Source organism: Bos indicus, chromosome 7, assembly GCF_029378745.1.
Source record: "Bos indicus isolate NIAB-ARS_2022 breed Sahiwal x Tharparkar chromosome 7, NIAB-ARS_B.indTharparkar_mat_pri_1.0, whole genome shotgun sequence".
NCBI lineage: Eukaryota > Metazoa > Chordata > Mammalia > Artiodactyla > Bovidae > Bos > Bos indicus.
The window spans coordinates 68,441,699-68,466,966 of record NC_091766.1 but is presented as its reverse complement, the minus strand read 5'-3'; the positions used below and the strand labels follow the sequence as shown (position 1 = coordinate 68,466,966).

The 25,268-nt window shown below is 39.9% G+C and overlaps 1 protein-coding gene across 2 annotated transcripts; it reads left to right on the top strand.

Moving 5' to 3' along the window:
• The first annotated feature begins 1,197 nt into the window (after window positions 1–1,197).
• On the top strand, window positions 1,198–24,771 carry LOC139184212 (hepatitis A virus cellular receptor 1-like). 2 transcript variants are annotated; one of them, XM_070793909.1, is made up of 9 exons: window positions 1,198–1,326; window positions 1,737–1,791; window positions 4,040–4,372; window positions 7,668–9,221; window positions 10,259–10,354; window positions 13,685–13,740; window positions 16,804–16,918; window positions 17,779–17,815; window positions 23,379–24,771. In XM_070793909.1, exons 2-9 carry the CDS (start codon window positions 1,749–1,751, stop codon window positions 23,473–23,475), a joined length of 2,331 nt encoding a protein of 776 aa, XP_070650010.1. In that variant the 5' UTR covers window positions 1,198–1,326; window positions 1,737–1,748; the 3' UTR covers window positions 23,476–24,771. The 2 variants fall into 2 exon arrangements, with proteins under 2 accessions (XP_070650010.1, XP_070650011.1); XM_070793910.1 differs by lacking the exon at window positions 1,198–1,326 and adding an exon at window positions 1,337–1,495.
• Window positions 24,772–25,268: the final 497 nt, after the last annotated feature.

Sequence of the window (25,268 nt, the reverse complement as noted above, 5' to 3'; positions counted from 1 at the left end):
AAGAGGAGAGTGAAAAAGTTGGCTTAAAGCTCAACATTCAGAAAACGAAGATCATGGCATCCGGTCCCATCACTTCATGGGAAATAGATGGGGAAACAGTGTGAGGCTTTTTTTGGCTCCAAAATCACTGCAGATGGTGACTGCAGCCATGAAATTAAAAGACGCTTACTCCTTGGAAGGAAAGTTATGACCAACCTAGATAATGTATTGAAAAGCAGAGATATTACTTTGCCAACAAAAATCCATCTAGTCAAGGCTATGGTTTATCCAGTGGTCATGTATGGATGTGAAAGTTGGACTGTGAAGAAAGTTGAGCACCGAAGAATTGATGCTTTTGAACTGTGGTGTTAAAGACTCTTGAGAGTCCCTTGGACTGCAAGGAGATCCAACCAGTCCATCCTAAAGGAGATCAGCCCTGGGATTTCTTTGGAAGGAATGATGCTAAAGCTGAAACTCCAGTACTTTGGCCACCTTATTCGAAGAGTTGACTCATTGGAAAAGACTCTGATGCTGGGAGGGATTGGGGGCATGAGGAGAAGGGGACAACAGAGGATGAGATGGCTGGATGGCATCACCGAGTTGATGGACGTGAGTTTGAGTGAACTCTGGGAGTTGGTGATGGACAGGGAGGCCTGGCATGCTACAATTCATGGGGTCGCAAAGAGTCAGACACGACTGAGCAACTGAACTGAACTGAGTCCAGTAAGAGCACACTGAAGATCATCAAAATACTGGCCTGACTGAGAAAAAAGTATTCTCTGCACTATGGAATAAAGTGGCCATGAACTGCCTCCTAAATCGTGATTGAATTTGTAACCATGAGGGGGCACTGCCAGCTAAGGAGTGTCCCTTGCTATTTGTTCTGTAAGAATTAAGTCTCTAGCCACTGTAGTCACTTCTACTCAATATACCCTGAAATGAATTCAGTGCAGTGATCCAAATGAAGTACTCTGTGCTCTTGGAAAACTTGTAAAACAAGCCTTCAGGTAGATGTTTACAGGAGAAAATTTTATGAATCCAAGTTTCATCTTCTTGTACTTAGAAAAATGCTAAAGGCATTAATTGAGCTATTTGTTTCTTGTACCTAGTGGCAACCTTCTTCTGAGATATTTGATTGTACTTCTCCAAAATCACATATAAGCTTATCTCTCCAACCCTCTTGGGTGTGGTTCATCAGAGCTATCTGAGAGGCAGTCTCCTGAGCCATAAGTAAAACTCACAACTCTCAGTTCTTAGTTCAGTGGACATTTGATAATTTGACTAAGGCTGGGGACTAGCCATTGTGACCACAAAGGAAGAAGTACCCTCTTCTCACCAGAAAGCCAGGTGACTCATCTTCAAGGCTAAGGATAAGTGTGCCTTTGCCATGGGAAGTCTGGCCTTTGCTCTGGCTTTCCCTGCTAAGCCTTCCTCTCATTTCCTTCGTGTTTGCTCCCTCATCTCCTCTGTCAGCACCTAGAGTTAGTTTGGACTCTAGGTGTAGGAAAGGAGCTGGGTAAGTAGGCACTGTTTCAGAGGACAGTTTTACCTGTCTGTTGGAAGGAGCAGAGCTCTCAGTTACCTGGAGCAGACAGACAGCTGAAGCATTTGCAAGTGTGCCCCTGTTTCCTGCAGGCAGGCTTATGTGATTCACCCTGTAAGGGTGAAAGGAGAAATTGCAATCTGAGAATTAAGACTTGTTCTAATACCATCTGATTGAGGGCCACACCAAGCAGCCTGCTTTCTCTTTCCTTCAGGCCAATAGCATCATGCATCCTTGGGTAGCCATCCTGGGCCTCCTACTCCTGCCAGGTAAGTGAATAGGTGGATTGTGCTTTGGAACCCCAAGGATGTAGGGGGTGTGTAGGGGGTGTGTGGACATGGTAGAGGGGGGCTTTGTCAAAGGTAATGGGTTCAAGATTAAATTCTAAGAATTAAAAAATCTATGGGTAGGTGAATAAGGCATGCTGCCATACAGTACAGCTTATGCTGCCTTTTGTGTTTAAATTAAAAAAAAAAAAGTAGGTATATGGATGTGTATGCATGAACTACTGAAGTGTATGTAAGAGAGTAACCGTGGACGAGGGTGGGAAGAAGTAATGGGGATGGGTGGGAAGGAGACGAGTCCTTTATTGTACCATTTTGTACTTTTTGATTTTTTTAACCATGTGTAACTGTTTCTTTTAAGAAGGAAATATTTTAACTTCCCTGGTTTTCCAGTGGTTAAATTTTGTGTTTCCAACGCAGGAAGCACAAATTCTATCCCTGGCTGGGGAAATAAGATCCCACATGTGGTGCCATGTGGCCATAATTTTGTTTTTAATCAATAAACAAAAAATTTAATTTTTAATAAACAAAATTATTTAATTTATCTCATATTTTAACATTCTATGAGATAGGGGAAATTTTTAGCAATAGACATGATCCTAAATTTAAACAAAATCTCTAGAAGTAGGAATATGAGGAAAAGTACATTTTTAAAGTTATATTCTAACAAATTTCTATAATCAGCATAAATTACCTTTATAATTCAAAAATAATATTAAGCAAAATTAAATATAATCAGAATTTTGGTAATAAAAACTAGACTTATTTTATATAACAATTAATGTTATATTCCCAGAGCATTTCCCAGATTTACAGCCCAGTTCTAACTATGACTTGTTGTTGAATCTCAGATTTTTTTTTAAGGACCACTCAGACTTCATTTGGCAATACAGTTTTTTAAACCACTGCTGCAGGAGAGAGTTTTCCTGCCTGTTTGTTTTTAAGAGGTAAAGTTTAATATCTGATTGAATATTGTCCAATTTTTTGGTTTCACCTGGTCAACTGGACAGTGCTCCATTGCAGGACAGTCATCAACTCACAAGAAGGGATCCCTGCTTGAATTTTTTTTAACTGATCCTAAATCCCATGATGGGCTTCCCAGGTGGCTCAGTGGTAAAGAATCCACCTACCAATGCAGGAGACATGGGTTTGATCCCAGAGTCCGGAAGATCCCCTGGAGAAGGAAATGGCAACCCACTCCAGAATTCTTGCCTGGGAAATTCCATGAACAGAGGAGTCTGGTGGGCTACAGTCCATGGGGTGGCAAAGAGTCCAACACAACTAAGCAACTAAACAAAAACAACAAAGCCCATTATAAGCCTCAGTTCCTTCTGCTGCTGCTGCTGCTGCTAAGTCACTTCAGTCGTGTCCAACTCTGTGCGACCCCATAGACGGCAGCCCACCAGGCTCCCCCATCCCTGGGATTCTCCAGGCAAGAACACTGGAGTGGGTTGCCAATTCCTTCTCCAATGCATGAAAGTGAAAAGTGAAAGTGAAGTCGCTCAGTCATGTCCGACTCTTAGCGACCCCATGGACTGCAGCCTACCAGGCTTCTCCATGAGAGTATTATAAACCTTTTTTTCTGAAAACTGATTTGTAAAGAGTTTACTAGGCTTCTGCCTTCTAGCCAATGATGCTGAAAGTAGGATATTAGCTGTTTTTTCTTTAACTTAGAGAAGATTTGTGAGGTGAAATTTTTTGCATAGCCATTTAAAAAATTTTGATAAAATTGAAAATCAAAATTTTAAATGCAACAGTTTTAAAATCAGATTTCAACTGAGACAGTGACTGAATCTAGGGGAGAGGAAAAGCCACCTGTATGTATTAACATTTAATAAGCAGATACCTGTCAAACACAGGAAAAAAATGCACACACACTGATGTACTACTGGAGTGTCGTTTGTTTCAAACCTTTTGGAGAGGAATTTGAATCATATTCACCAAAAGACTGAACATATTTCTGCCCTTTATCCTGATACTTTCTCTCATAAATCTGTCCTATTTAGAAGTAATCCTGAATACAGAAAGACATTTATCTGATGTTTCATCCTCAAATATATCTGGTTAATAATAATACTGCTAAAGAATATATTTACCAGAAAAATGCATATATTAAATTTACAAACTCAAGATATAGTTAGATAATTTCAAACAGCATAAGCTATATAAAGAACAAAATGAAAATAAAGTTAAAATTTTGAGACCTTATGCTCTGGTTTCTCTTTATTTACAGATGGTGTAACCTCTTACCATCGAGTGACTGGAGTGGCGGGTCAGAGTGTCACTCTACCCTGCTACTATAATGGAGAAGTCACAAGCATGTGTTGGGGCCGAGGGTCATGTCCTTGGTTGAATTGCAGAACTAACATCATCTGGACTGATGGATACAGAGTCACCTATCGGAGGGATGGACGTTACCAGCTAAATGGCAATATTCGTGGAAGGGATGTGTCTTTGACCATAAACAATGCTGCCACATCTGACAGTGGCTTGTATTGTTGCCGAATTGAGGTGAGAGGGTGGTTCAATGACATAAAAACCACCCTAGAGTTGAGGATCAATCCAGGTGAGCTTATCTTCCTACTTCTTTGATCACTTCCTGTGGGTTCCCAGAGATAAGAGTTTTCTGTTTGATATTAAATTTCTTTTCCTTTAGTAGGGAAAGAAAAGTTTCCTATGATCTTGTTTTCTAATAACTCTTCAACTGAATATCTTGTATTTGTGTAGCTGCTGCTGTTCCTCTAAGTCACTTCAGTCGTGTCCGACTCTGTGTGACCCCATAGACGGCAGCCCACCAGGCTCCCCTGTCCCTGGGATTCTCCAGCAAAGAACACTGGAGTGATTGCCATTTCCTTCTCCAATGCATGAAAGTGAAAAGTGAAAGTGAAGTCACTCAGTCGTGTCTGACTCTTAGCGACCCCATACACTATAGCCCACCAGGTTCCTCTGTCCATGGGATTTTCCAGGCAAGAGTACTGGAGTGGGATGCCATTGCCTTCTCCATGTTTTTGTGTAGAGTGAAGTGCTAAGACTAACCTTGATTCAAGACCATAGGCTAGAGGATCTTCCGAGTCAGCAAACTGTCTCCTGAAGCAGTGCTTCAGGAACACTAGTTGGTTCATTAAAAAGCATTCACTGTTCCACACTGAGATACAGTGAGTATTTTTATAGAGCTGAATTTCTTCTTCTTGAAAATCTGACCTTTTCTCTGAGGTCATTTCTTTGGAGAATTTTCAAATGTTCTTTCTTAACATTTTAAACTCATAGAGAGTTTCACACGTATAAAACAGGTAATATAAGGTCCTATGTACTGCTTCTACTGCTAAGTCACTTCAGTCGTGTCCAACTCTGTGCGACCCCATGATGGCAGCCCATCAGGCCCCACCGTCCTTGGGATTCTCCAGGCAAGAACAATGGATCGGGTTGCCATTTCCTTCTCCAATGCATGAAAGTGAAAAGTGAAAGTGAAGTCGCTCAGTCGTGTCCGACCCTCAGTGACCCCATGGACTGCAGCCTACCAGGCTCCTCCATCCATGGGATTTTCCAGGAAAGAGTACTGGAGTGGGGTGCCATTGCCTTCTCCGAAGGTCCTGTCAGATAGATGTATCATTTGGTTTAGACAACTGTCAACTCAGTTTTGTTGCATATACATTGAAAGAGTCTATATAGTTTCATCCCCTCCCTCTACCCTTGGATTTTTTGAAGCAGAATTCACACCATATCATGGCTCAGCTGGTAAAGAATCAGCCTGCAATGTGGGAGACCTGGCTTTGATGTTTGAGTTGGGAAGATCCCCTAGAGAAGGGAATGGCTACCCAGTCCAGTATTATGGCCTGGAGAATTCCATGAACTCTATAGTCCATGGAGTCACAAAGAGTTGCACACAACTGAGTGACTTTCACTTTACTCACATCATATCACTAAATTGCTTGTTTAAAAATTAAAATTGCCTTATTGCAATATGAGAACGTTTTAATCTCAGTAACTGTTCACTTTTGGCTTTTAAGAATTTTGTGAAATCCAAAATTCTGGGAAGTTTATATTTTTCTATTTTGATGTAGACACTTTAATTTTTCTTACCATTTGGTGAAAGGAGCAGGTTCTAAAGGATTTTTTGGTTTCTAATGCTTTTTCATAGTAAGTACTCTCCCACTAAAGTTTCTAATGAAAACAGAACCCCAATCAGAGCCTTTATAAGCTAGATCTCTTTTTTAGTTTAAATGAACTTGATATTTCAATTTCATAACTTTTCCTAACTTCATCAAAGATACTTAGCTTATTTGATGAAGGCAAGTAAAATCAGGTCAATTGTGATGCAGAAAATAGCTGACTCTGGGAAAACATCTAGGAGGCAATTTAAGAAAGCCAAAAGATGCTGGTGCTATACACATGTGGTAGGAGGCTGTGTGTGGATAAGAGATTATTTTTGGAGTTGTGAATTATATGATTGGTCTGGAGGAAGAAAGAAATTAATAGGGGGCATTTATAGTGTTTATAAATTCTTTAATAGATGAATATTTGCAAAGTCACTGCTCTGTTCAGTGGGGAACGGGTTCATAACTGAGCCAAAGTGACTCTCTGCCTCCAACTCAATACTTAAGTTTTCTTGCGCTTTTCAGAGAATGAGCTTACTTTCAACCTCTCTTAGGGCTCTTTCTTGGCAGCTTTTCCTAGCCTTAGTGTCCTAGCTTCTTCCTTAGGAAATATTTACTCCTGCTACTGCTAAGTCACTTCAGTCGTGTCAGACTCTGTGTGACCCCATAGACGGCAGCCCACCAGGCTCCCCCGTCCCTGGGATTCTCCAGGCAAGAACACTGGAGTGGGTTGCCATTTCCTTCTCCAAATGCATGAAAGTGAAAAGGGAAAGTGAAGTCGCTCAGTCCTGTCCTACTCCTAGCGACCCCATGGACTGCAGCCTACCAGGCTCCTCAATCCATAGGATTTTCCAGGCAAGAGTACTGGAGTGGGGTGCCATTGCCTTCTCCAATTTACTCCTGAGCAAGACACATTAGTGAAATAAGCTGATTAAATTTCCTCTTTGTTATACTCCTTTGATCAGATTTTTTTCTTGCTTCCTCTTTTTCTTAGGTTTCATTTCAAACTGAAGGGAGGGGATTGAGACTGCACTGTTTTTCAAAATCTTTAACCACACTGTTAGACCCAGGTCGGCAAACTGTAGCCATAGGACCAGATCATATTATAAAATAAGCTCACCAACAGTTTTTTTTTTTTTTTAAATGAATAAAGGTTTATTAGAACACAACCCCATCCATTCATGTATATACTATCTATGACTGTTTTCAGGGCTTCCCTGGTGGCATATGGCATCTGTGTTATCCAGCATATGTTAATGATGTGAATTAATCCGCATTTAGGATGCAGATATGTTGGGAGGGTGCCCTTAGAACTGACAGAAGCAAATGCTATTTATTTGGTCAATAGTCTGGTTCTTGGGAACTACTATTTGGGCTCCAGTCATGTACTGCTGAGAGGACAAAGAGAGCTTCAGGCTCTAGACACTTTCCCCTCCCTCACAGATGCTTATGAAGATATGTAAATCTGATATGTATGACTAGTCTTTACAAACTGCTTCAACACAAATCCCATGTGTCATTTTTGAATAGCAACACCTCCCGAAATATCATCCTTTAAATGCTGATGTTGCCTTGTTGTGACCATGTCTTCACTCGCTCCTCAGTCACAGATTCTAGTTGACCCATGACAAGAACTTGGAGTTCATGGGAGATAAGTGCTGAGTTCTGCCTGGGGACAGTCTCCGTGGTTGTGTTGGTGCACAGGCCCAGCACGAGTCTCTTGTTTCCTGCTGCTTGATGAATCCCTGCTTTCATGTTGATTTCTAGCTCCACCTACAACGACAACGACCACCACCACTGCTACTACAACAACAACAACCACCACTACTCCAACAACCACCACCACTACTCCAAGAACAACCCCCACTACAAGAAGGACAACTACCACCACTACTCCAAGAACAACCACCACTACAAGAAGGACAACTACCACCACTACTTCAAGAACAAGCACTACAAGAAAGACAACTACTCCCACTACTTCAAGAACCACTACCACCAACACCACCACTCCAAGAACAAACACCACTACTAGAAAGACAACAATTACTACTACTCCAAGAACCACTACCACCACCACTACTCCAAGAACAACCACCACTACGAGAAAGACAACCATTTCTACTACACCAAGAACCACTACTACCATCAGCACTACTCCAAGAACAACCACCACTACAAGAAAGACAACTACTACCACTACTCCAAGAAGAATCACTACAAGAAAGACACCTTCCACCACTACTCCTAGAAGAACCACTACAAGAAAGACAACAATTACTACTACTCCAAGAACCACTACCACCACCAGTCCTACTCCAAGAACAACCACCACTACAAGAAAGACAACCATTACTACTACTCCAAGAACGACTACCACTACTCCAACAACCACCACTACTACTCCCAAAACAATAACCCACACGACTCCAACAACCACCATGACTCCAGCAACCACCACCACCTCCACTACTCCAAGAACAACCACCACTAGAAGAAACACAAGCATTACTACTACCCCAAGAACGACTACCTCTACTCCAACAACCGCCACTACTACCCTCAAAACAACAACAACCACGACTCCAACAACCACCACCACCACCTCCACTACTCCAAGAACAACCACCACTACAAGAAAGACAACCACTACTACTATTCCAAGAACGACTACCACTACTCCAACAACCACCTCTACTACCCCCAAAACAACAACCACCATGACTCCAACAACCACTGCCACCATGTCCCCTACTCCAAGAACAACCACCACTACAAGGACAACCATTGCCACTACTCCAGCAATGACTACCACTATTCCAACAACCACCACTACTACCCCAAAAACAACCACCATGACTCCAACAACCACTGCCACCACCTCCACTACAAGAACAACCACCACTACAAGGACAACCATTACCACTACTCCAGCAATGACTACCACTATTCCAACAACCACCACTACTACCCCCAAAACAACCACCATGACTCCAACAACCACTGCCACCACCTCCACTACTCCAAAAACAACCAAAACTACAAGAAAGACAACCATTACTACTACTTCAACAATGACTACCACTATTTCAAGAACCACTGCTACTAACCGAAAAACAACACCCACCACAACTCCAACAACCACCACCACCACTACTCCATCCACAATGGTCACCACTGCTCCAACAACCACCACCACTGCTGTGCCAACAACAATCAACACCACTCCTCCAACCATGACAGTCACCACTGCTCCAGTGACAGTGAGGTCCTCTGCTTCTGCTCTTCCAATGCCAGCACCCACAGAGGACCTCCAGCCAGGTAAGCAAAAGTACTTCTAAGTGCAGAATTTTTTAAAGTAAGGATACACACCATCCAGAGCACGGTGTTAAGGCAGATGTACAATCTAGGGTAGGGATTCTTAACAGGTTTCCAAACCTGGCTTCACAGAATCTGTGAACAACTTGTACCCTCTTATATTCATCTTTTGTATCTTAAAGCATTTTCAGAGTGAGAGGGACCTATGGTTTTTACTAGATTCTCAAAGGAATCATTAATAGCAAAAAAAAAAAAAAAAAGCCAGACCACTGCTTGCAGACATCTAAGAAGGATGATGCATTCGGCCCTGTTTAACATAGAATTATGAGGAAAAAATAAGGGTGCCAGAACAGGGCCAAGTGAATGAGACTCTGTCTTACAGGAGCTCTGAATAGAGATCATTTAATCCATTTTGAAGCTTAATCCAACACTTGAGGATACGATTTCAGTGAAGTTAACACTTACTCTGTTTCCTGTGTCAGGAAACATGCTAACTGCTTTATAAGTATTAAGCCCCTTAATTCTTATGACAACCCAGGACTAATGCTAAAGCTGAAGCTCCAAAGCTTTGGCCACCTTATGCAAACAGCGGACTCATTGGAAAAGACCCTGCTGCTGGGAAAGATGGAAGGCAAAAGGAGAAGAAGGTGGCAGTGAATGAGATGAGTAGACAGTATTGCTGACTCAATGGACATGAGTTTGAGCAAACTCCAGGAGACAGAGAAGGACAGGGAAGCATGGCATGCTGCAGTCATGGGGTTGCAAAGAGTCGGACACGACTTAGCAGCTGAACAACAACAGAAGTATAAAAAGTGAAATAATTCTGTTTTTAAGCTCTCAGATCATTATCTAGATCAGATTTATTCATGATAATGAAATGCCTTCATAGCAGGATAATACCTCAAGGACATCTATTAATACATTTCTAAGAAACAGTCAAAGGGTAATTTCTGATTTAGTTTTGTTTGTTCTTTCTGCTGGGGGTGTAAATTTTCCCCCACTAATTGAACACTACTTTTCTGTTCTTGTCATTCCTATAGCTTCTTTATCTGCTCCAACTCAGACAGCAGAAAGCCAGCCTACTACCCTGTATGAAACAAACATAACCAGCTCACCATGGCACTCTTGTTCAACAGGTAACTTCAGTTTCTTTCCTCAACACCTGATAGCATTCAAATTTTGATAAATATTAGCACATTGTTCAGAGCACATATTCTGAAATAAGACAAGCGTAACTTGAATGCCAACAATGGCTATTCCACTCAGCTATGCAACTTGAACAAATGTCTTATTATCCTCTTTAAATCTGTTTTTATCCTTTGGAAAATGGGGGAAATGTTACTTATTCTTACAAGCGTTATATGAGATAAAGATCTGGGGACACAGTTACAAGGTAAGTGATAGAGTGGCAACTATGACTGTTACTTATAATGTCCAGAAATAGGTACATTTGAGTGACACAGGCAGCTTGTATGATTTGGGATCATTCACATACATATCCACATTTTTCTAAATAAATTGAATTAGCCTTGTCTTTAAACTTATTTCTAGGCATACTTCCCTGGACAGAGCCTTAAAACAATTAAGTCCAAACTGGTCCAGACCAAACTGGTTGCCTGTTTATGCTTCCTCTAAGCCCCAGACACGACACAGAGCCAGGAGGCTCCCCTGCTGCCTTGTCGAGCTTTCATTTCACATGGACACTTTGAGTTGGGTTGAGGACATGGACACCAGAGCCAAAGAGGCAGGTCCCACTAGGATTGTGCTATTTCACTCCCAAAGACTCCAGTTCTCCCTAGTTTTGGAAATTCCATATTCTTTTGAGATATAAGATTAGTCTGTTTTTCCTATAATGGATAAAGATGATATTGAATTGTCATCTTTCCCAACCAATTCTGTTACCCATGGTGATAAATTTGGAGAGTGCCACATGTGAACCCCTTTGTAATGCAGAACTGGCTTATTTGTCCATGTGCCTGTGAAGCATCCAACAAGGTCAGATTTTGTAAGATTTTGTAAGACTTGTGCGAGTGATTCATCATGCTCAGGAGTTGCTATAGGAGACCCCCAGGGTAGCCTACTTTGCCAATCACTCAAGGAAGCTCTTAATTGAAAATGGACATGCAGCAGGACTCAGAGAGGGACCAATTTACTTGAAATTAGCTAATAGTGACATTTGGTTTTGAAAGTGGAATCCTTGGTGTGAAGTGTTTCTTGGCACAGAAACAGAAAGCAGATAAAAATACAGGTAAGAGCAGTTGGGGCAACTGCACCCCACACTTTTAGGCTAAGAGGAAGAACAAAGTAGAAAATGGGAAATTATACTCTAAAATATGGCACTAAAACCTGGTCAAGTAGACTTGGCAGCATGGAACAGGCATTGCAGCAGCTGTGTCCCCACGACTTCTGTGACTGCTGCCGTCTTGGCAGCATCTCTGAGGCCCTTCAGCCAAATCCTCACAGTGCCCGAGTCACACTTCAGTGGGTTAAAGCCTCACAAAGCCAAGAATGTTAGTCCAGGAGGAATTTTGGTTTTCATAGAGTCTGCACCTACCTTTTCAGATACATGTGCCAGCAAATTATTGTGCATATCTCATTTAATTCTTTCAGGGCAGATTTATTTCTTGCCATTGCCAGACTGAGGAGGACATTTAGTTCTACTTTGGACAAACAGCTTCCAATTCAACTGCCCGCCAATGGCAGTTTCAAGCTGCATGCCCATGGGCAAGTTGTTTCATTCCTCACTACATGTTTGTAAGGAATGAAGGATAGGATATTTGGAAAATCCATTGCATGGTGTTCCTTCCCCATTGCTCCTATTATATAGCAACATAATTGTGATACCTGATATTTGTTTAATATGGTGTTAAGCACCTTACTTGCATCATCTAATGTGATAACTTTATGAGACGGGTGCTATCAACAGCTTGTAGTTCAAGGTTACCCCAGCTAGAAATATAAATACTTACATTTACATGCATATGTATGTAATGTGTATGTAAAGGACATTGATTGAGGTCACATTGGTAAGTGACATGTCAGCACTGAAGTCAAGTTTCATCTGACTGAAGTCCTTTTTATTTTTTTAAAAACATCACTCATTCTATAGCTTAAGCATTTAAGGTTATAACATAAGTCATACACGGAGACTAGACTGTAGACACTGTCTTTGTCTCTTGAAGACGTAGTGTTGGAATTTTTAAATTGTAGATACAGTTATGTAAACTGTTAAAATTTAGGGGGATATGGTTAGTTCATTTTCACTGTCATTAGAAAATGATGGTTTTCTAGCTCTGTCAGTAGTACGGCAATCTCTGAGATCTGCAGTATTTTCATTGAATGGAAACATAGTGTGTGCAGTGGTTATGAGCTGAGGCTGTTGTCCTTTAGTAGAGTTGGAAACTTCAACCATTTCAGCACCTCATCTAAAATTTCGGATTAAGAAAATGGGTATAAGGATGTAAAGTGCTTGTGTGTAATAGATACTCAGTAAAGAGAGAATCCTGTATTTGACCTATAGTTGCTTAGAAGGGCCAACAGTATATGTTCTGTGGGACAAAAGAGATATTTCAAAACACTATTAAAATTTGGACATTGAAAACTTTAAGGCAATGTATCCTTTTATATTGGGAGTTTAGGTAGTATAAGGTATACTGGCCTTGGGAGTGATGTAACATATTTTCTACAGCACATTTGGATCAGTGTCTGGGCACACTGGCGTATAATGTAGGAGTTGAATGCCACCTGTTTTGAGGTATCTTAGTGCATTTCACTCACATTTTGAATGTAAAACCAATGTAATGTTCATTTTGAGCAGAGTGGTTCTGCTCTTTGGATGTGTAATGACCTCTGAGCACTCACTGGAAGTTTCTGAGCTGCCATGAAAATACTGATTATTTATCTGTAAGTGGTAATTTTTAACCTAGTTCTGACAATGGGCCACTCTGACTTGTCTAAAGTTGTCAGTAAATTTTCTGTGAGCATGCATTTTTTTTTTTTCCCAATAGGGAGAAAAAAAAAAGGGTTCATTTTCAAAATGACAAAATGGTTAAAAAGCACAACCTTACTACTTAAATTAATAAATGTTAGGACGGAGGAGCCTGGTAGGCTGCAGTCCATAGGATTGCGAAGAGTTGGACACGACAGCAACTTCACTTTCACTTTTCACTTTCATGCATTGGAGAAGGAAATGGCAACCCACTCCAGTGTTCTTGCCTAGAGAATCCCAGGGATGGGGGAGCCTGGCGGGCTGCCGTCTATGAGGTCGCACAGAGTTGGACAGGACTGAAGCGACTTAGCAGCAGCAGCAGTAACTTGGTATTATTCTTGGGATGCCTACAGCATTAGGCCCTATGATTATTCAACTTTCCCTTCATTACCAGAAGGCAGTGTGAATATATTTGGTGTTCACAGGAAAGTTCAATATCTTTTTGTAATTCTCGTTAATTTTCTTTCTTGTTGAGCAGATGGAAATGGCACTGTGACCCAGTCTCCAGATCCTCATTGGCATAACAATCAAACTGTAAGCATATTCCTTCCTATTTTATTAGCCTGATTCACTTATATGTCTCTTCTGGAATCAAGTTACATTTAGAGATTATTATTGTCAGACTAGTCCACAGATTGATTCTTTCTAATATAAAAAAATAAAGGAAGAAACACTTTGACTCTTAAATAGGGATAGTTTAATTAATTTTAAAAGTCTATATAAATACACTACCTTGTTAGAAATAGCTGAAAAGTTATATTTTACTTTTGTATTGTAGACAGACGCTTTACTGTCTGAGCCACCAGGGAAGTCATATTTTACTTATGACACACATATACACCCAGGACAGAATTTATCCTGACCAGAAAATAAGAAAAAGAGAGTGAATTAATTCAGGCATAGTGACTTAACATTACATACCAAGAAAGACTTAGATCATTGTTAGAGAAATAACATGACTTGAATTGATGTAGTGGAATGGGGGCCATCCCCACTAAAAATATTATGTCAATGAAAGTGTGATTCCTTAAACATAGGCCCCCTAATATCCTTTTCCAATCCAATTTTCCTCCTATAGAGAAATTTTGAGGCCACTTCTGAGTCTTTCTATATATAATCCTCCCCATACGATGACACATTAAGGTCCTAAGGTCTTCAAACTCTTTGATTCTGTAATTTGTTCTTGCATTTTCCCCACAATTAGCTTGGGAAAAATCCAAGGGACTATAGTCTCATGATGTTCATCAAAGCCTCATCTTTGTGTGTAAGTTAGAAGAATTTATCAGTGAGATTTTTCACTTTTGGCTCCTTTCGGTGAAACAACTTTCCTTTCACTATGTGCAAATAACTCTTAGAAGCAAAAAACATGAACAGATTCAGGTATGAGAGTAATCTTGATTGCAAGTGGTGAGAAATTGCAGCATGGACATTATAAGAGAAATTCAAGTTCAAGCAAAGTGGGGTTAATGTGACGCCAAATGGCCTTATGTTGCATAACTTAGTGACAATGAGAACACTACCACGTAGGAATGATATGAAAGATTTTAATCACTCTGATGATATGGGTACTGATTGATCTGATGGATATGGGCTGATTTTGTTGTTCTTGTTAAATAGCAGAACTGCCACCATGTAAATGTCATGTCAGTCAGACTTGTGATACTTTAAAAAAAAAGAAACAAACACTCTGAATGAGAAGATTGTTTTTGACCTCAGTTACCTGCAGGATAGGTATATTCAGTAGCAATTAATCTCTTCTATATAATGTAAGCAATATAGAAGCAAGTTCACAATAGGTGGTAGCATAATTGTGGGCTTTTTGTGTCTTGACCGTGAAGATATCAAGCGTCTCCCAAGTATCTTGAAACCAAGCAGCATATATTTCCACCCAGTAGGTCAACTTCTTGAGATGCATCTTAAGGAGAGAATGAACATATACATAAAGATGTATAAAACAAGATATACATTGCTGCTGTTTATAATCATGAAAATGTTATAAACAACCTAAAAGTTCAATAATAAGAGATTAATAACTTATCAACTAAGCATGCCCATTTATTGCCACTAAAAATGTTGTCACTGCAGTGTACTTACTGCCATGAGAAGACAGTGTCATTTGTTAAATGAAAAAACTAACTTTTCAGGTAGCATTGGGACTTCCCTGACAGTCCAATGGTTAAGACTTCATGCCTCCAATGAAGTAAGTAGAGGTTCGATGGCTGATTAGGGAACTAAGATCCCACAAGCCATGTAGCATTGCCAAAAATGAAAAAAAAATTATTAGATATAGGTTATAGATACAAAATAAAATGATGTATATACTGTAGTATACATTGGATACGGTAACTGTGTCTGTTAAGAAAACTACTAGAAAGATAAAATTCTAAAAGAGTATGTAATGAAAAATTGTAATAGTAACTATTTCTGAATGTTGAAATTATGGTTGATTTTTGTTTTCCTTTCTTTATCCTGAGCTGCACACTCTAATATGAACTTCCAGTTTTTATGTAACATAATATTTTTTAAAAAGCAAGCAAAGACCGCTTCCTGTAACCCTGTGTTCCATCTAACTGCTTTCCCTCCCACAAGTAAGGTGATAACAGCTTTTCCCTCCCAAGGCACCGGCTGTTTTCCATTTAGGCAAGGACACCTCAGAGGCTAGGTCACCCTCCTCTGTATTCCTCATAGTATTTATCAGGGGGTACCTGAAGTACCTTTCCCAAGAACCCTATTTAATCTGCATTTGACAGAAAAAGAGGTTTGGAGAGGCTAAATAACTTGCTAGGGTCACAGAGCAACTAAATAAAAGTTAATCTGGGATTCTGACTCCAGAGATTAAACTCTTATGCAGGAGGAGACTTGAGACTTAATCTTTTTCTCTGATTTTCCACTTCCTTTCTGTTAAAATACCTAGGTGGTGGGACATTTTTAGAATTAGAATTAAGCTATGTAAAGGAGGCAAGCATGATGACCTGGTATATTTGGTGTTTACTCTAGGAAGTGATGATCTGTCACGCTAGGAATTTTTTTCCCAATTGCACAGCATTTTAATTGTTAAGCAGAGCCATGAGTCTGAGCAGCTACTTTCATGCCCATTTATAAAGACATAGAATCTTGAATTCTAGTTCAAAAAAGTGTTTAAATTAATGGCCAGTTTCAGTAACTGAACACATTCAAATAGCACCACCATGGCAACTTATATAGGAATCAGAATTGTTTTTTATTAGTATCATAAGAGGATTATTTATGAAAAGAGATTTTTTAAATAAAATATATAAATTAATAAAGCACAGTCATTTGAAGCATACAGTTTGAGTTTTAACAAGTCTGTACCCTTCTCTAAATATCACTGCAAGTAAGATGTAAACATTTCCACCACTCCGAAATACATTTTGATTTTTGAGTTGTCTTAGAATTTCATCATAAGGCTATAACTTTACATCATTTGGTCTTACCCTTCGTGATCCAGAACTAGCAAGGGGCCACTAAACAATAATGTGACTGGGTGTATTATTTTCTGAAATATTTTCTGCCTGTAATTCTAACAAGGTTGTTTTATTTTTCTGTTTTGTGTTTGATCTGCTGATGTTTCTGTAGGTTGCGGTGCTGGCAAAGGAAACATGGATGAGCACCAACAAGGGAGTCTACATTGGAATCTTGGTTACTATTTTGGCATTGTTGGTCATGTTTGTGGTATTCTTGGTTAGGAGAAGTAAGTCACCTCAGGACTGAAATATTCAGAAATATTCTTGAGCCCACAGGAGTACTCTTGAGCCACATGTTTTCAGTTTCATATAACTTTCTCGGTTCTTACCTTCTTCTTCTTCTTTTTTTTTTTTAATTTATCTCAAATTTATTGTTCCACAAACATGGAACAAACAAACATTTTCAGAATTTAAATATGGAGAAATAAGCACTGGTTGTGTAAAGTTGAGATTTGGAAGTCAAAAGCCATTGTAATATACAAGATTTGTTCCCTCCCATTTTGTTCTTCTCGCATTCCCTCAATAACGATATTTTATACCTATCGGGAGTAAAACTGTTGATGGTTTTATAACACCCACTTAATAGAAGAAGCACAAGAGACATTAGGAGGGTACATGATTTCAGAGCTAGGAGAAGAACAAAGGGTTTCACATGACAGTTATCCAGCACCTCCTGGTCTCCTTCCACCAATTGTGTGTGTATGTGTGTGTAAAACCTGTCTTCTGTGGGAGAAGTGCAATATTCAGGGTTTTTTTTCAGTGAAATATAATGGTATTAAAGTAAGCTAGGGCATGTAGGTCAATACACTAAACCTATGAATCAGAAGATATTCTATACAGAGGGGCTTACTTGGCTCCTAGAGATTCAAGTGAAGTTACCTGGAGTTATCAGGTTAGGGTCCAGATTGATTTTTTTCTCCTTTTTAAAAAATATTCTTTCTTCTAAATTGATTTTTTTTAGACTCTGAGAGCTGTACTGATTTTGCACATATTAAAGTAATAATCGTAATAATATACTTTGGAAAAAAATCTCAAAAACTCTTTGGCTTATATGTTTTATTTTCTCTTCATTTTTTCCTCAATTTAGGATATTTTTGCCAGGGTAGGAAGGCGGAGCTACTACGGTATGTTTGAAATGGTTTGTGTTAATAATGCCTTTTGATGTTCTTACTCTAGTAAACATAAGGAAAATTTCTCTGTCCCTCTCCTCTTTTCCTTCCGAGTTCTCCATTTTATACTCTGGATCCTGCAAAATCTAGTATATATGGCACCTCCATTGCTGTTCAACCTTCCAGTGATGATTTTAGCATCTTTATGCTGCTGCTGCTGCTGCTAAGCTGCTTCAGTCATGTCCGACTCTGTGCGACCCCATAGAAGGCAGCCTACCAGGCTCCTCCTTCCCTGCTTTTCTCCAGGCAAGAATACTGGAGTGGGTTGCCATTTCCTTCTCCAAGCATCTCTATATTTCTCTGGAATTGTGTCATAACTGCTACAGAAACAACACCTCAAACCTTATGTCTTAAAGCAAGAGAACTAAATTGCAGATATTGTTTCAGGGGTCATTTGAATGGGTTGTTTAGTTTATTTGATTTCATTCAGTGCTTTGTTTGTTGCATGTCTATTGAATTTCTATTATATTCTGAAAAGATGAGCAGAACAGACAGAAAACATATAAATGAATAAACAGGGCCTTCTAGAACTTCCAGAGAAATACCATGGGGAATACTGGAGCAGGGCAGTAGGCTATGTGAGTGAGCCCCAAAGAAGCAGAAGGCAGCTCTGCAAAAATCTGCAGGAAGACACCTCCAGGCTGAAGACCCGCAAAGGCAGGGGATAGGGACATGCCTCCAGCTCCCCACGGTTCCGACCCCTATTATTCCATACCCAGACTGCTGTGTTCATTTACATTAGTTGTCTGGCGTCACAGGCATTTCAATTTACAGTTTTTGCAAATTTACCCCTTCACGCAATAAAAAATTAAATCTTCTTTGTATGCATCCCTGCTGTCATTTCCCCAAGCACCTGTAAAGGTAGGAAACCACTGCCTACTTCTAACAAAATAAACTTCTTCATCTGGTCCAGCTTGGGTTTTCAGCAAAGTCTTTGTTTGTTCCGAATTTGTCCCTCTTTAACTGCCATCCATTATTCTTAGTTCTCTTTCATTGGATGTTTGTACCCAGTCTTTCCTACATCTGAGTTAATCACATGAGCCAGTCCACAAAATACGCCTTGAATAATCTCCAGCATATTGCAAGTGTTCCATAGATGCTGGATTTTATTATTGCAGACATGCCCTTCACAGCAATAAACCTGTGAGACAGGCAGTAGTAGTATTCTCAGTTTACAAATTATAAAACAGGTTTAGAGATGTTAAGTGCCAATCCATGGTCACAGCACACAGCAGGTCTCTTAGAGTTCAAAACTCAGGTCTTTAGGAGTTTTTGACTGTCAGCTTCCAAGAGTGGAAAAAAAATAAGTGCTCCCTACAGACAGAAAAGCATGAATGATAACATCCTTTTAGTTTACTTTTGTTCTTTCAATGTTTACTTCTTTAAAGTTTCAGTTTTCAATCACCTAATTAGAAAGAAAATATTTATTGTAGAAGATGTTGTATAATATAGAAAAGCAAACAAAACAAAAAGGTGTATTTTCTCATGATGTTATTTTGGGGGCAGCTATATCACATTGACTCATTTTGAGCTGCTGACAACTAACCTGTTTCCATGCTATATGACTAATCTGTTTAAAGATCAGAGCTGAGTGATGATTCATTGCATTTCATATCATTTCTGGGCAGGCTTAGGTAATAAAAATAGTGCCTATAGACAACTTCTAAAAAAGCATTGATATCAAAACTCCACAAATGACCTTTATGTAAACTTGATTTGTGAGCATTCATGTTATAAAACTCATCTAACCCATTGCTTTCTAATTTTGACTGTTAAGGCAGGGTGTGATTTTTGACTCTGTGATCTAGAACATGCTTAGGTGAAGCAATACTATTTTACTGCCTCTGATATGCTCTGATATTTTTTATGAGTTCAGTTCAGTCGCTCAGTCCTGTCTGGCTATTTGCAACCCATGAACCACAGCACGGAAGGCCTCCCTGTCCATCACCAACTCCCAGAGTCCACCCAAACCCATGTCCATTGAGTCGATGATGCCATCCAACCATAACATCCTCTGTTGTCCCCTTCTCCTCCTGCCCTCAATCTTTCTCAACATCAGGGTCTTTTCCAATGAGTCAGCTCTTCACATGAGGTGGCCAAAGTATTGGAGTTTTAGCTTCAGTGTCAGTCCTTCCAATGAACACCCAGGACTGATCTCCTGCAGAATGGACTGGTTGGATCTCCTTGCAGTCCAAGGGACTCTCAAGAGTCTTCTCCAGCACCACAGTTCAAAAGCATCAATTCTTCAGAGCTCAGCTTTCTTCACAGTCCAACTCTCGCATCCATACATGACTACTGGAAAAACCATAGCCTTGACTAGACGGACCTTTCTTGACAAAGTGAAGTCTCTGCTTTTGAATATGCTATCTAGGTTGGTCATAACTTTCCTTCCAAGGAGTAAGTGTCTTTTAATTTCATGGCTGCAATCACCATCTGCAGTGATTTCGGAGGTTCCAAAAATAAAGTCTGACACTGTTTCCACTGTTTACCCATCTATTTGCCATGAAGTGATGGAACCACATGCCATGATCTTAGTTTTCTGAATGTTGAGCTTTAAGCCAACTTTTTCGCTCTCCTCTTTCATTTTCATCAAGAGGCTCTTTGGTTCTTCTTCACTTTCTGCCAGAACGGTGAAGTCATGTGCATATCTGAGGTTATTGATATTTCTCCTGACAATCTTGATTCCAGCTTGTGCTTCCTCCAGCCAAGCATTTCTCATGATGTACTCTGCATATAAGTTAAATAAGCAGGGTGACAATATACATCCTTGACGTACTCCTTTTCCTATTTGGAACCAGTCTGTTGTTTCATGTCCAGTTCTACTGTTGCCTCCTTACCTGCATACAGGTTTCTCAAGAGGCAGGTCAGGTGGTCTGGTATACCCATCTCTTTCAGAATTTCCCACAGTTTATTGTGATCTACACAGTCAAAGGCTTTGGCACAGTCAATACAGCAGAAATAGATGTTTTCCTGGAACTCTCACTTTTTCGATGATCCATCAGATGCTGGCATATGATCTCATGTTCCTTTGCCTTTTCTAAAACCAGCTTGAACATCTGGAAGTCCACGGTTCATGTGTTGCTGAAGCCTGGCTTAGAGAATTTTAAGCATTACTTTACTAGTGTGTGAAATGAGTGCAATTGTGCAGTAGTTTGAGCATTCTTTGGCATTGCCTTTCTTTAGGATTGGCATGAAAACTGACCTTTTCCAGTCCTGTGGCCACTGCTGAGTTTTCCAAATTTGCTGGCATATTGAGTGCAGCACTTTCACAGTGTCATCTTTCAGGATTTGAAATAGCTCAACTGGAATTCCATCACCTCCACTAGCTTTGTTCGTAGTGATGCTTTCTAAGGCCCACTTGACTTCACTTTCCAGGATGTCTGGCTCTAGGTGAGTGATCACACCATTGTGATTATCTGGGTCATGAAGATCTTTTTTGTACAGTTCTTCTGTGTATTCTTGCCACCTCTTCTTAATATCTTTTGCTTCTGTTAGGTCCCTACCATTTCTGTCCTTTATGGAGCCCATCTTTGCCTGAAGTGTTCCCTTGGTATCTCTGATTTTCTTGAAGAGATCTCTAGTATTTCTCATTCTATTGTTTTCCCCTATTTCTTTGCATTGATCACTGAGGGAAGCGTTCTTATTTCTCCTTGCTATTCTTTGGAACTCTGCATTCAACTGGGTATATCTTTCCTTTTCTCCTTTGCTTTTTGCTTCCCGTCTCTTCACAGCTATTTGTAAGGTCTCCTCAGACAGCCATTTTTTTTTTTTGTATACTTATATATATTTATCTTAAATATAGGATCAGTTCAGTTCAGTCAGTCAGTCGTGTCTGACTCTTTGCGACTCCATGAATTGCAGCACTCCAGGCCTCCCTGTCCATCACCAACCCCCAGAGTTCACCCAAATTCATGTCCATTGAGTTGGTGATGCCATCCAGCCATGTCATCCTCTGTCGTCCCCTTCTCCTCCTGCCCCCAATCCCTCCCAGCATCAGTCTTTTCCAATGAGTCAACTCTTCACATGAAGTGGCCAAAGTACTGGAGTTTCAGCTTTAGCATCATTCCTTCCAAAGAACACCCATGACTGATCTCCTTTAGGATGAACTGGTTGGATCTCCTTGCAGTCCAAGGGACTCTTAAGAGTCTTCTCCTACACCACAGTTCAAAAGCATCAATTCTTCGGTGCTCAGTTTTCTTCACAGTCCAACATTCACATCCATACATGACCACTGGAAAAACCATAGCCTTGACTAGATGGACCTTTGTTGGCAAAGTAATATCTCTGCTTTTGAATATGCTGTCTAGGTTGGTCATAACTTTCCTTCCAAGGAGTAAGCGTCTTTTAATTTCATGGCTGCAATCACCTTCTGCAGTGACTTTGAAGCCCAAAAAATAAAATCTGACACTGTTTCCACTTTTTCCCCATCTATTTCCCATGAAGTGATGGAACCAGATGCCATGATCTTCGTTTTCTGAATGTTGAGCTTTAAGCCAACTTTTTCACTCTCCACTTTCATCAAGAGGCCTTTTAGTTCCTCTTCACTTTCTGCCATAAGGGTGGTATCATCTGCATATCTGAGGTTATTGATATTTCTCCCGGCAATCTTGATTCCAACTTGTGTTTCTTCCAGTCCAGCGTTTCTCATGATGCACTCTGCATATAAGTTAAATAAGCAGGGTGACAATATACAGCCTTGACAGACTCTTTTTCCTATTTTGAACCAGCCTGTTGTTCCATGTCCAGTTCTAACTGTTGCTTCTTGACCTGCATACAAATTTCTCAAGAGGCAGGTCAGGTGGTCTGGTATTCCCATCTCTTTCAGAATTTTCCCCAATTTATTGTGATCCACACAGTCAAAGGCTTTGGCATAGTCAATAAAGCAGAAATCGATGTTTTTCTGGAACTCTCTTGCTTTTTCCATGATCCAGCGGATGTTGGCAATTTGATCTCTGGCTCCTCTGCCTTTTCTAAAACCAGCTTGAACATCAGGAAGTTCACGGTTCACATATTGCTGAAGCCTGACTTGGAGAATTTTGAGTATTACTTTACTAGCGTGTGAGATGAGTGCAATTTTGTGTAGTAGTTTGAGCATTCGTTGGCATTGCCTTTCTTTGGGATTGGAATAAAAACTGAAAGGGTCACAGTGCTCAGCTAAAAAACACCAGCCAAACCATTTCCTGGCCATCTTTGAGATTGTGCCTCCTGGTTTAGTACTTCAATTTGGTGTGTGGTATTTGTCTTCTTAGATTATAAATTTTTGTGTTCCTTTGCATGAGTGTCTTGAAAGAGACCAGTGTGAGTTTTTTGAAACTAAAAGGTGTGACTTTTTACCTCCTTAGTAAAAATAATTTCCTGTAACTTCATATTCACAATTCTAGAAGCTTCTATTCATTTCATAGGATGTTTGAATGGGGCTCTGAGAAATGGAAATACCCAGGCTTGAATGAACATAAACAAATATGCTGCTCATACTTGAGAAGTGATCTCCTTTTCTCTTACTCTTGTTATTCTACAGTGTGATTCCATTGAAAGAGTCTCACATCGGAGCTTTGAAAAATGCAGCTCCGAAGCCTATCCAAGAAGAAGACAATGTCTACATTACTGAAGACTAAGTCCTGGATCCAGATTCTAAAGTATTATGCCCTTGACTGTAGAAGACAGTGACCAGATACCATGTCAGAGTGCTTTCAATCAGCTGCACAATTTTTCAGTCAGTTTCCCATGGCATTCCTATGATTCAGGGCCACTGGGTAGAGTGATGCTAGCTCAATTGTGTAAAGTCAACCTCTGTCACAGAGTCCTAATTTTTTATACTAAATTGGCTCAAACTTTCTGATCATTGCAGCTGCTGCTGCTGCTGCTAAGTCACTTCAATTGTGTCCAACTCTGTGCGACCCCATAGACGACAGCCCACCAGGCTCCCCCGTCCCTCGGATTCACCAGGCAAGAACACTGGAGTGGGTTGCCATTTCCTTCTCAAAGCATGAAAGTGAAAAGTGAAAGTGAAGTCGCTCAGTCGTGTCCAAGTCTTAGCGACCCCATGGACTGCAGCCCACCAGGCTCCTCCATCCATGGGATTTTCCAGGCAAGAGTACTGGAGTGGGGTGCCATTGCCGGAACATTGCAGAGGTCTCTTCAAAACATGAAACATACTTCTTAGAATTGTACATTCTCTTTAGACCTCATGAATCCTGTTTTCCATCAAGAATTCTCATTGGCAAGATAGAAAAAAACACTTCTACCTCAGTTACCAAGGCTGTCAAGAATACCTGAAAACAACTTAGAATTAGGACATCTAGTTTGGGACTTAGAGGACTTAACATGGAAGCATTTCATGATTGTCCCCCCCCCCCTTTTTTTTTTTTAAATAAAGTGACTCCAAATGTGATATTGCATAGGGTCCTCAAGGTTTCAAATCATGGTGTGTACAGGTTTCTATTTATCCAATAGAAAAATGGAGGTGAGTGTGATTTTTCCATTATAGACAAATTTGGTTTCTCAGAGTTCTAGAAATACAAGGCATTAAATGCTTTCTTTGCAAGGAGGATGGTATTTTAGCAGTTAGAGGAAGCAATGATATTGGGTAGACTATGAAGGCACCAGAAGAAAATCAATAGCCATATAATTTATGATATTTTTGCTACCTCAGTGCCACAGTTCTAGGTACTTATATTGACAACTGGCAGGCTCTGATTTTTAGAATGAGTCAGGGCAGAAATAAATACAAGGAAAAAAGAGAAGGAGGGAGTAGCAAAAGAGGCTTTCTGTTTTAGAAAACAGAGTTTGCAAATATAATAGTATTGTTTGATAGTGTTACCAGTTTCTACAAAATGCTAAATTGTCCTCAAACAACTTTGATTTTTAGAATTGTTTTGGAAGAATAAAAGGTCTTTTTCATATTGAATTAATACCTGTGTTGTATTTCTTTTTCACAACTCAATTAAATTTTTGTTTTCCCAGAAGAACTAGACAAAGGCTAAATGTAAGGATAATTTTAATCATTTAGAAGCATTTCTACATGAACAGTTAAAAGACTGGAGATTAATTTCACTTTGAGTAAACCCTGAAATAACTCATGCTTGAGTAATTTGGGGGACATTCAGAGCTACTCACACCAAAGTGGTCCATGAGGGCTGGATGCTTGTTTTTGAAGGCAATGTTTTTTGACACTTTTGTTAAATTCTTGGCAATTAAAATAGGACCTCTGAATAAAGGTTATATGGTCAAAGAAGATTGCTAAACAGTGTTTACTAGTTTTCACCGATGGGGCCAGATTAATCTGACTTAAAAAAATTATGTTCCAACTACAATGTATTTTTTTTTTTAAAAATCCAAGACAACATGTATAAACATGCAGATTTCAAATTGAAGCCCAGATTTGAAAGTTGTCAGGAAAGCCCTGACA

Excerpts from the sequence above, each read along its gene's own strand:
- LOC139184212 (XM_070793909.1), top strand. The coding sequence starts at position 1,749 with ATGCATCCTTGGGTAGCCATCCTGGGCCTCCTACTCCTGCCAG. Across the intron at positions 9,222-10,258 it reads CACAGAGGACCTCCAGCCAG|CTTCTTTATCTGCTCCAACT; the intron begins GTAAGCAAAAGT and ends TCATTCCTATAG. Across the intron at positions 16,919-17,778 it reads GGTATTCTTGGTTAGGAGAA|GATATTTTTGCCAGGGTAGG; the intron begins GTAAGTCACCTC and ends TCCTCAATTTAG.